Source organism: Eleutherodactylus coqui, chromosome 2, assembly GCF_035609145.1.
Source record: "Eleutherodactylus coqui strain aEleCoq1 chromosome 2, aEleCoq1.hap1, whole genome shotgun sequence".
NCBI classification, from domain to species: domain Eukaryota; kingdom Metazoa; phylum Chordata; class Amphibia; order Anura; family Eleutherodactylidae; genus Eleutherodactylus; species Eleutherodactylus coqui.
Genome location: NC_089838.1, coordinates 50,669,138 through 50,681,744, shown reverse-complemented (window position 1 = coordinate 50,681,744; position 12,607 = coordinate 50,669,138). Strand labels below are relative to the sequence as shown.

Below are 12,607 nucleotides of genomic sequence, written 5' to 3'. Positions count from 1 at the left end.
TTCATTCACTTCAATGGGATCACAGGAGGTTCTATTGAAGTGAATGGGGTGGAGAAGTGCATGCATGGTCACCATTAACAACACGTCGGGATGTACTGCGGGTTAAATCTCTGGATCGGTTGTCCCCAAGCACTTGCTTCTTGTATAGACCAAGATAATACAATAATATTACATTATATGACACATTATGAGATTTTAGGGGGAAATACGATTCACTGTCTGCCCACTACATACAATTTGTACTGTCTCTTTAAGTAAAGTCCACTCTTCCTATAGGTAGGATTGTATATTACCTCTAATACTAAGTGTTTATGAGGACGTGGGCTGTAAATTTGGCCCCAATCACCTGGGGTTTAAAACCAAACAGTGCTTTGCTTACTTTGGACACTGGATTTATTACACATTCTGTACAAATTCCACCAGTCGCCACATTTCATACATGCACAAAAGAGAAAAAAATAATAATAATAATGTTCAATTCAATATCAAAAAAATAAAAAAACACATAAGATCTTGGCGAGTTCTGGACGTAAAGTGCAACATGAAATGGGACGCCAGCAGCACAAGGAATAAAAAAAATATAACACAATAAATACAGAATTCAACCAATAAATAAGGGGAGGGGGCCGCAAGGGAGGGCGGCTGTGCAGTATTACAGACGGCGGGAGGAGAACAGCGCACGTGGGGTCCGGGGTGGTCTCTGATCATAAGATATTTACAGGAAATAAATACATAACAAATGTGCAAGTCCAGAATTTCTCTTGTTTCCGCTGCACTCCCCGCTCTCTTTTATTTCAGAATTTGCTTTGTAATGTCTCTTCAATAGAAGTGGAAGCTCCAGTTGAATTCTCATTGTGTGCTGTGGAAAGAATAAAAAAATGTTAATTGAATACCGAAAGTTTATGCAAATGTACCAAACAGAAGAAATAAAAAAAAAATAAACAAAAAAGGAAAAAGAATGAACAAAAAGTAACTAAAAACACAATAGAAATAAAAAAGTAAATTAAGTAAAAAGAAATAAAATAAAAAAGCAAAACTATAAACAAGAAGCATAAAAAATGAATAAAAAATAAACACAAGGTAATTAAAAATAAATACAAACAAAACGTTAATTAAATAAAAACAAATAAAATAAAAAATATAAATAAAAAAGCATTAAAAAAACAAAAAATTGGTAATTTAAAAAAGAATTAAAATAAATAAAAACAAAAAGTCAATTAAAGAAAAACAAAAATATACACAAAAAGAACTAAAAAGCAAAAACAAAAAATTAAAGAAAAGTAATTAAAAATAAAAATAAATAAAAACAAAAAGTAAATAAAATAAAAAGAAATAAAATAAAAACAAATTCTATAAACAAAAAGCATGTAAAAACAAAACAACAACAAAAAAACAAGAAAAATAAAAGATACACCTATTAGGTGGGATTACTTTTTCAGAAATACGACCATGAGGCTGCTGACAATTGTTTGTATCCCAAAACTCAGTGCAGGAAATACGTTAGTAAAAGGGAAGGGACTTTTATTTTTTTCCTAATTGATGTAATTTTTTTTCTAATTTAAACCTGTTTCTTGTAACTTTTGTGATCTTTAGACCAAAAGAAAGACCATAATTCCATCTCTAAAAAAAGTTGGCCTGTCACAGGTAGGTGTAATTTTTTCACAATAGTCCTTCTTATGTATTTTTGCAAAAATTTAATTTAAAAAAATTTCAGATTATCTTTGAAAAACAAAGTTTCAAAAATATCTTGTAAATCGAAGTTGGTCACCAGAGGCCGAGACAAACATCTCCTTCAACAACGAACTACTGTGTATACACTAACCCTAAGAAAAATAAAGCAGCCCGTTCCCATAAATGAGTGGGAGGTGTGGAAAACATCTTCCATGATACGGAGATGTAAATTTGTTGTTGCCGACATATTTGGGGGTAGGATGGAATGTCTTCAAACTATCCGCTCTCCTTAGAAATTGCATCTCCCCTGTTCTACACCCAGAGGATAAATAACTGTATTAGTTGTGGTTTTTAGGGGACGCTCATCCAGAATGAACTTAAATTTCACTGTCTTGCAGTAAAATTTGCAGTTTGCTTGGAAAGTCACAAAACGCGTCGGCCCACGCATGGGGAAGGAAAGAGGGAGGATGGAGTATTTAGGCTTAAAAATAATCACGCCTTGCATGGGCGGCATATAGTATGTCTCCTCTGGGAATAATACTTTATTTTTTATTATTTTGCTAGTTGTTTTTTATTACAATTAAATTTGTAATTTTTTTTTTTACACATTCTATATATCAAGTGGGAAATATCATGATAGTTTTGAGCTGGGACCATTTGGCCAAGTACTATCACTCTCCCTTAGTTGAATGGTCTTCTTCATGGCGAGGTAAGTAGGCATCAGATATTTCTGGCACTGCTTTTCTCTGGGAAATAACAGGATCACGTAGATTGAGATCCAACTTTTTGGATTGTCTCCCTCTTATGGCGGAGATCAAAGAACAGACTGACTGTTCTTGTAGATATTAGGTAGTGGTGAAATCAGTTGAAGATGGTGGGGCTCACTCTAATGCTCATGGCCAATGCTGACTTCCCAGTTTGGCAGCCATCTTTCGGGTTTGGACCCTCAACTCTCCCCCTTATTTGGGGGTCCTTTGCTTATAGGACAGTTCCATAAGCTAATTCCCCCTATTTACATCCCAGGATATTGATTAGACATTGCAGCAAATCTAAGCTCAGTGCTCGGTACTGACCTGATACCCAGCTCTTCCCACCAAAGGTCCGATCCAGGCGGATCCTGCAGACTTTCGAATGCTGACCGCTCTCTCCTCTTCCTCTTTTCCTGTTCCTTCCTCTTTCCTGGTTTTCCCTTCTTTTTCTTGCCGGGAATCTTTGGTGGGGGATCCTTGAAGCTCATAGGTTTGTGTGTCTCCTGAGTCAAGTGACTTGTGACTGCCTCCTCCTCACCCACCAATCGCAGGGTGTTAAAGTTCTTGACGCTGGGGATTGGGCGCGGTGATTCATCTGGCGCTGCTCGGATTTCTGCCGTGTTCACTCCTTCTATGAGACTTTGTAGGAAGATTCTGCGGCGCAGTTCTTGGAGAGATCTGCCTTTATCATGGAGAAGCTGATGTTCTGAGACGGCCCGGCGCCTGAATAAGGGGAAACGCAAAGTGTCAGTACAGTAGCAACCGACCTGAGGCCACAGAGAAACCTAACAGGAATGCCTAGTGTAATGTCCCTTAAAAGGGTTGTCCAGGGTTAGAAAAACATGTCTGCTTTATTTTAAGCACAGTGCCACGTTTTTCGGCGGGTTGTGTCTGGTATTGCAGCTCATCTCCTATTCACTCTAATGGAACTGAGCTGCAATGCTACACACAACCCTATAGACAAGGGTGGCGCTGTGTTCGGAAGAAAGCAGCCACGTCTTTTCTAACCCTAGACAACCCCTTTAAGTGGCTCTTAAAACGAGTGTCTGTGTGTGGGGGGTATTACCTGGCTCCCTCCTTTTATCTGTTTTGCCACATATCTGCCTGTTCCTGGTGCCCCTTTGTGGTTTTTCAAGATCTCCTGTCATTACCCGATGCATACTGTTCATTGGTAGTCAGACATTGAATTCTGCTTCCGGATTGGCTAGTGTGCAGTGTATTTGACGTCCAATGCACTACCAGTGCTCAGCATGCATCGAGTACTTTAAGAACTGGCGTGGCCATCTTGGAAGACTGCAGTGACAGGCAGATCCACAGCACTACGGCCATAGTGGAGTCGCTTTAAATAATCATTTATATAAACTCTATTCCTCAACATTTTTGAGACATCTGCTTGCTGTCAATGAATGGCAGAATTATTTTTTTCTAGTTCCTTGCAAACGTCAATATCTCTGCTTTCTGTTAGTAAAAGTAAACCTTTGCATTCAAATATGAAAAGCCACTTTCACATAGTTGTGCAATTTGTTACGTCAGTAGGCAATGCTACATAGATGATGTCCAAATTTCTCTCCTGTCTGTTACTCCAGATTCAGCTTCTAAGTCTAAATGATGATCAGTCATATTCACTCACAGCAAGCTGAGATCTTCACACAAAGTATGTTAGAAAGCTGCAGAAAGTTACTGTACAGTGAATCGGCTTGATTTACATAGTGGCGGACGAGCTCTTCAATCAGAGTGATCAGAAAATACTGTCAACAGTAAATCTAGCGGTCCGGATGTCAGGGATTTTATTGCGTGGCTTTGTGGGATAAGCTGAAGCGATTTCACATCTGACATGCACATCTTGAAAAGGAATACCTGGAGAATCAGAGCTCTATGCTGCGCCTGACCTCACATGTGTGTCCCATATAGTCCACATAGACCTGCACATACTGCAAGGAGCGACCCCACTGAATATATGATGATACCCATAGAAGACTCCAATGCCAATGCAGACAACAGCAAAGATGCATCATGAACTAGTGCTTGACTTGTGCTATAAGTGCCACATGATGGCTGGGCGGCCCTGCTACAGATTCTGCAAAGGGTTCAAGAGGGGTATTCATCTCTTACAAAGGAGATCTCATCACCTTTTTGGTTGTTGGTGGTGGGGGGTTTCGACATTTGGCACCACCACCAAACCTGAGAATGAAGGGGCTGCAGCGCTGGTTTGGCGCAGACTCCCCTCCTATGTATTCCCAGCACAGTGGTACACAGGGATCTGCAACCTTCTCCATTCACTTCAATGAGACCCAATACAGTTCCCTGGCAGCGGGCGGATGAGGGGCTGCTGTGACAAGAATAACCCTTTAAAGGGGTTTTCTGGGACTACACTATTGATGACCTACAGTATCCTCAGGGGTCCACTGCTCGGGATCCATGCCGATCAGCTATCTGAAGAGATTGCAATGCTCATGCAAGCATAATAGCCTGTAAGGTCATGTTCATCACTCACATGACCTGACAGAAACTCGGTCCCATTTAAGTGAATGGGATTGAGCTGCTATACCAGGCACAACCACTACACGATGTACGGCGCTGTGCCTTGTATGGGCTGAAGCAGCCGCAGTGCTCACTCGAGCACGTCAATCAGTTGATTGGTGGGATCCTAAGTCGCAGACCACTGCCAATCAGCTACTGATGACCTATCCTAAGGATACTGTAGGTCATCCATAGTATAGTCCCAGAACACCCCTTTAAAGTTACGCCTCTGATTCAAGTAGAGCCATCAGCAGTCTATAATAGAGGCTCATAGGATAGTACGTGCAATGGGACATGGGCTGATGGATGGAAAGTAAATGACCCCTCAAAACCCACAATTACATAGCTGACACTAATACTGTCATCTACTGGCCAAAAAGCAGAATTGAGGAATTTCGGATTGTTTTCAAAGCCTGAAATCCTGGACATCTGTGTGTCAAGTAACTAATATGTAAATTGGGAAGGGGCTGCTATATGCCTGAGACATCCTGAGGTGGTCATTTGTAGTTAACAATGATTAACAGTTTAGGCTTTAAGGATGGGGGTGGGGGGTTGCCTTCATGCAAGTTTGATGTACTTCTGCAGCAACTTTTCTCTTTGCAGTCCTCAATTCTAGACACGCTTTTAATTTCAAGTGGTTGGGGTACAGCCCAGCACTAACGGGGTGTCTGATCTCTCTTCTCCCTCCCTTCTAACAAGCCTGGAAAGAAGCCTAGGAACACAATCCAGCCTTTATCTGAGCTCTTGGCCCCGGGGAGTTGCTGCTCCTGTTAGTGGAAGTGAGAGTTTCTCTCCTGTGCAGATATAATTACACGTCTCCCGTAAAAGTTACATGTGCTCACTTGATTCCCGTCCTCATCGCCTGCGCCGTTTCCTGCCGCCGTAGATTCGTCTTGCAGGATTAGGCCCTTTATGTGGGTGTCAGGCTGCTTTGCCAGAAGGCTGGCTTTGCTATTAATGTGAGAGCTTTATGCACGTGTCGATAATCATATGTACACCGCAATAAAACATGTTCACATAGAAAACAAAGGCTGCAGCGTATAATGAAACGCTCTGAAGCTTTGGAGAGGCTTTTGTAGTTTCATTCTTCATCATTTTCAAGATCTCTGCTTTCTGTCATTGAATGTTACTATTTTCATGTGCAATCAGAGGTGGTTTAGTACTGATAAATCAATACACAGGAACGCAGCAGATGTGTCCCGGACTAAAGGCTGATAGTGCTGACTTACGGTATATTCACATGCGGAAGATTTGTTGCTGTAGCGGTCCAATTTGTCTGATGGGTTTCACAGAAATCCACAAGTTTGGCGCCAAAACAACCCAACGGAACTGATTTTATTTGCAGAGACTTCTGCAACGCATCTACGGCATGTGAATTTACCCTTAGGGCTCCTGCAGACGAGCGTATGCGTATGCGTAGATACGCTCGCAATAGCGTGACGTAGTAGCGCTATGAAGGGAGTGTTATGTCTCACGAATTTGCACATTCTAATGTACTTTTTTATGTTACCTGGCCTGTTCACATTGGCGCATTGCACACCCGCACCATGATTTGAATGGCTCTGCAGCCTAATTAGTCCCTGGTGTAATTGACTAACATCTTGAAATCGCGCAGTTCAGTGCATGATTTCGTTCTGATGGGGTGCGCACTTATGCACAAAATGGAGCATGTTGTGTATATTTTCACATGCCTGAAAATTGAGCACAAAAACACAGAATGTGATGGAACCCATTGAAATTAATGGGGTCTATTCTCTACGGTTTGCACAAGTAATTTTATGCATGCGCAAAAATGTGCACAAAAACGCCCATCTGCAGAAGCCCTTAGACCGCCTTATCACGTGCGGAAATACTGTGGAATTGCTGTGGAAATTTGGCAGCACTTACAGTACAAGCCATGTGAAAGGGATTTAAAGTCTCCTTTACATGATGCGGATATTTTCCGCGCCGAATACGTAATGTCTATTTTCACCGCAGAATCAGGCTGCGGAATTCGACCCCTGAAATACAAAGCTTGAATTCTGCAGCTGTTTCGTAAGTGAAAACACAGCCAAATCTACATCATTTTAGTGCACATTTGGCCACCGCGGAATTCCTGCCGTCATGGAATGCTTGCAGCATTTCCGCCATGTGAGAAACGCCCTTACATTGACACATTGTAACAAATTCTCAACAGGAGAACGTCATATATTCAGCTTATATAATGGGGCATCCATTGAATCGCTAGCGAATAGAATGCAATAGGCAATGTGATCGCTTACTGAATCCTAATGGTAGGCAGACGGCGAATTGAATTGTGGGCGGAGCGTTTCACTCATCATCCGATTCGCACACAGACTTTTGCACCGTTTGCATGCACACAACATATACTGTATATATCCACATACACTGGTGAGATAATGAGCAGCCAGTCTCTTACACTCTGCTGTTGAGCCCCTGTGTTGGTCTTCCGTGAGCGGGGAAGGAACAACTCAAGATGAAGACCGCCAAACTGCAATGTGGAAGGAGACTCCGCAACATCCTGAGAATAACCAAGACCTGCCGGGAAGAGAAATCTTATCAGTGACACAAGTCCACATTGGCAGCCAGAGAGCGGTTAATGTGCCCGCCACAATAGACAGGACCGCGAACAGGCATCCGACAGGCTGGCACATCAAAAACCACATCAGAGGTGAAAGCTATAGAGGTACCAAGAATCCCACGAAGTGGCATCACAGACAAACACCGGGTCTAATCTCTTAGAGACCTCCCACACTTAAAGGGGCCAGAAAGTCCCAAGTGCCGTGTTAACCGTTTGTTCGCTTGGGCAGTCCATTAACAAACCATCTAGTTAGCTCAATAACGGACAGGCTCTAAGGGCTCATTCACATGCGTTCTGAATCCCCTTTGATTTGCCTTGGGGTATTCAGACATGCTATTTTTACGTGCGTGAAAAAAATCGCAGTATGTCTTATTTTGGCCCATAATATGAACCGAAATATCCCATGGAAGTCAATGGGATTGGGTAAATAAGGAGGTTAAAATGCACATTGAGTATGCAGAGTTTTGGTCCATGAAATACGCAGAGTATTTCTAGACTGAACCTAAATACACTCGTGTGAATGAGCCCGCTGCTTGCTGCTAAGGAGATTGCTACCAAGATCTTCAGGAACAAATCACATCTTAAGAGCTTCAACAGATGAGCATGTAATGTAATACGACCACTCCTGCACAAATTTTTTGCGCAGTAAATGAGTGAACTTTACGCTCGTCCCTGTGCCTGATTTAAAAGGCTAATTAGTCTAACGCGGCCCCGGCGATCATGCGAGTTCAGATGTGCGTGTTTGCGCACATCCCATAGACCTCTATGGGGCTCTTTGGTGCGCAAACACGCACAAGATAGGACAGATCCTATTTTTTTGTGCCTGCGGAAATAACAGGCGCAAAAAAGAAAAGCAAGAATTAATCCATTGAAATCAAGGAGTTCTATTCCCTGTGCTATGCGTGATTTTCCCGCGCATAAAATCGTGGCGTATCACGCTTGTCTGTTTAAGCCCCAAAGCAGCACTAAGCCTTATATGATCATGAAGGCAAGGAGATTTCTACACTTCCCGTAAGCTTCTGAACTGGCTGATAACAGAAAACAATAGATAACAGAGAAAGGACATACAAGAATGGTCGCCGTATACACTTACCTGTTGAATATTTCCAGCACGCAAATAAATAGAAGGAACCTGAAAACACAGAGAAGATTCTATTACTAGAACTGTATGTAAATGGCCGTCATTACAACAATCTCTTACTGACGTACTGCCTTACTGACACCGCAAGCTTCAAGCTCTGAAACTATATGAAGCGCATTCTATGCGTATATACCATGTAACGTGAGGTGTAGGTGCCTAACAACCGCGGGCTGTTGACAGTTTTGCAGCATATTCCGATCATTTTCTGGCCAGTGCTTTCTTATTATGGTCTGATTTAATGCCCATAGGGGGCGCCCTTGTAGCGTGTCTTTCTTCCCACTAGGCAGAAACAAAGACAGCTTCATTCTTACGCTCTACTGTAGTGCAATGATTCCTAATGCTAACCTTGCCCTGTCCTGCCTAGGTAGACATTGGACCTAAAGTATGTACCCCCCAGGCCAGTACTAAGACCACCCTACATATAATACTGGCAAGCCATGCTCCACTGAATAACATGCCCACAAATGCCAATCCAGATCAATCCATGGATCAGTAGTCCTATCATGCCCCCCATACCATCGCAATGTCTGGCAGCCCTAATGTCTTGAGACTTGCCAGTCCAAACTTTGAACCTAAAAGTGCGGCTTTCCTCATCAGATAAAGCAGCACATTCTTCTGGACGACGTACAACAACTCTCATCCTCCACCGCCTGCTGTGGCAGCAATCCTCTATCTGCTCTCAGGGTTCTGGACTTGTGGGGGAGGACGGCGAAATATTTCTATAATCTCTGCATGAAAAACAATGATTATTTTAGCTTGGAAAACTCGTGGGTTTTGGATGCTGACTGCATATGGAACGGGATCAGACTGAGGTTTGTACACGTTCCATGAGGAGGTGAGAGGGGGCAGACGGCTCGATTTCTAACCCCAAATACACTACAGAAACCGCGGCACCTGAGAGGAGACTGCGTGACAGCAGACGAGATAAAATGTGACAAGTCATAGGAAACTGTTAGAAAGTTACTTAGAAACAAATGTAAGCCTGATCGTGGATGCATGGATGGATAAGATAGATAGATAGATAGATAGATAGATAGATAGATAGATAGATAGATAGATAGATAGATAGATAGATAGATAGATAGATAGGAGATAGATAGATAGATAGATATATGAGATAAATAGATAGATGAGACAGATTGATAGATAGATATTAGACAGATAGATAGATAGATAAATATGAGACAGATAGATAGATATGATATAAATAGATAGATAAATAGATATGAGATAAATAGATGGATAGACAGATATGAGATAGATAGATGGATAGATAGATAGATAGATATGAGATAGATAGATAAATATGAGATAAATAGATAGATAAAAACAATTCACCCATATTAAGGATATTCTATGTGTTCCCAAAAAATCCCAACTCTCTATATACCTCTTATAATAATACATGTATCCACTATTACAAAGTATATACTTTGCCTCCATATACTGCTGCTACCATTGAAGGGCACATAATACACTTACAATGATGTAACAATCCTATTATAATAAACTTCTACAAATGCCATTATGACTTTAGCAACTTTTTTGCATTTAGTTATTTGTACCCCCTAGCTATTGGAGTAGCTCTTCTATACTACTCCCCCTAGCTGTTGGGGTAGTTCCTCTGCACTACTCCACAAAGCTGTAGGGGTATTTATTCTGCACTACTCCCCTAACTGTCAGGGTAGTTCTTTTACACTACTCTCCATAGCTGCTGGGGTAGCTCCTTAGCACTACACCCCTAGCTGTAGGAGTAATTCCTCTGCACTACATCCCCTACCTGTTGGGGTAGCTCTTCTGCACTACATCCCGTAGCTGCTTGGGTAGCTCTTTAGCACTACTCCCCCTAGCTGTAGGGGTAACTCTTCTACACTACTCCCCCTAGCTGCTAGGGTAGCTGTTTTGCACTACAACCCCTAGCTGCTAGGGTAGCTCTTCTGCACTACACCCCCTAGCTGCTGGGGTAGCTCTTCTGCACTACTCCCCCTATCTGCTGGGGCAGCTCTTCAGCACTACTCCCCCTAGCTGCTGTTGTATATATTCTGCACTACACCACCTAGCTGTTGGGGTATTCTGCACTACTCCCCCTAGCTGTTGGGGTAGCTATTCTGCACCACACTCCCTAGTTGCTGGGATAGCTCTTCTGCACTACACCCCCTAGCTGTTTGGGTAGCTCTTCTACAGTAATTCTCCTAGCTGTTGAGGTAACTCTTCTGCACTACACCCCCTAGCTGCTGAGGTAACTCTTCTGCACTACACCCCCTAGCCGTTGGAGGAACTCTTCTGCACTACACCCCCTAGCTGCTGAGGTAACTCTTTTGCACTACAGCCCCCTAACTGTTGGAGTAACTCTTCGGCACTACACCCCCTAGCTGTTGGGGTAACTTTTCTGCACTACACTTCCTAGCTGTGAGGGATAGCTCTTCTGACTACACCCCCTGGTTGCTGGGGTAGCTGTTCTGAACTACACCCCCTAGCTGTTGGGGTAACTCTTCTGCACTATACCCCCTATCTGTTGGGGTAACCTTTCTGCACTACACCCCATAGCTGTTGGAGTAACTCTTCTGCACTACATCCACTAGCTGCAGGGGTATCTCTTCTGCACTACTCCCCCCAGCATGCAGGGTAACAGAGTTTGGACTTACTTCTGCTCTGCTCCTCTTGCTGCGCTGAGTCCTGTGTGCAGTAATCCCAGAACTGATGTGATGTAGCAGCGCAGGACTCCAGGAAGGAGCTGTGTCCTTTGGCTGTGTATGACGGGAACTGGATTCCTTCTCAGTGAGCTCTTAATAAAGACAAAACTGTGACATCATAAGCCACATTCCCCTTTTCGAGCTAAACAGTCATGTTTGGTTCATTGATGTTGGGACATGTGACCTACCACCCCTTTTAATGCTGCTTACATACTGCATAGATCTGGTGCAAGCAGGAGGAGTGTACAACAGGCTCACCTGTCACTTTTTTACACCCTCCTTGTTAACTGTCTCATTAGGTGGGTCTTCTCCAGAGAGAGCGAGGTCTTATGGCCAGCCCTGCCTCCGCTGCCTCCCTCTACAGCACCACAAGTACTTTGCAGAACTTCCCACAAACTTGCTGCCTGTGGCAGATGGGTGGTCACGCTGCAAAGTGGCTGGGGATAGAACACAACCACAAGTGTGTGTTCTTAAGACAAACAATATAACCACTGTACCACAGGTTTTCAAAGAGCCTAACCATATATGAGGAGGCTTATAGGTTTTCTTAAGGACTCCCCCCCCCCCCTCCTTTTAAGAACGCAAGCATTTCAATAAAGGTTTCTTGTGATGTGGAGAATGTGTATGAGGAAGAAAAAAAAGGACACCGTCCCTGTATAAGTGACATTCCCTTATAAGAACATTGCATGGCCGTGCAGATTCCTGTAAGGATTATTGCACTGACTCCGTGAAGGTATCTAAGCATTCGCTCCAGTGTCAGTCTGGTATCTGAGGATCGCCTCCGACACGCAGGATACATTGGAATTTTGGAGTGGGCGGAATTATGGAGTTGCAAGGTATTAGGGAAAAATGACTGGCGAATTTCCCTTCTGGTAATATTTATGGCCGTTTATGCTTTCCAGATTTCTTACCTTTGTAGTAGCAAGAGAGTCGGTAGCATCAGCAGGGAAATAACTTTTCTTCATGAGGGTTAAGATGGGACAAAGTCGTAAAAATGAAAAAACTAATATTAATTCTCAAAAAATGTTCGTACGCCCTGTGTAATTCATTCATTAACTAGTACAAATTAGATCCCTCTGACAATCCCTCTGACTTAAGGTACCTTTACACGTTTTGATAGACACCCGAATAATCGCTCAAATGGGCGACTGTCCTTCGTGCACATACAGCCTCCAACTGTTGCTCAGTTTTGCTCGTCGTTCCCTTTCAGTGAGCTGCAAAGGAACGACTACTGAGCCACTTCTAGCTTGGT

The 12,607-nt window shown here is 42.9% G+C and overlaps 1 protein-coding gene across 1 annotated transcript; it reads right to left on the bottom strand.

The window, feature by feature from the left end:
- Nucleotides 1-381: 381 nt before the first annotated feature.
- Nucleotides 382-11,484, bottom strand: PTHLH (parathyroid hormone like hormone). Its single transcript, XM_066589778.1, has 5 exons — nt 11,308-11,484; nt 8,615-8,653; nt 7,360-7,478; nt 2,745-3,143; nt 382-859 (listed from the first exon to the last, which is right to left on the bottom strand). The coding sequence occupies exons 3-5, from the start codon at nt 7,458-7,460 to the stop codon at nt 850-852; spliced, it is 510 nt and encodes a 169-aa protein (XP_066445875.1). The 5' UTR covers nt 7,461-7,478; nt 8,615-8,653; nt 11,308-11,484; the 3' UTR covers nt 382-849.
- Nucleotides 11,485-12,607: the final 1,123 nt, after the last annotated feature.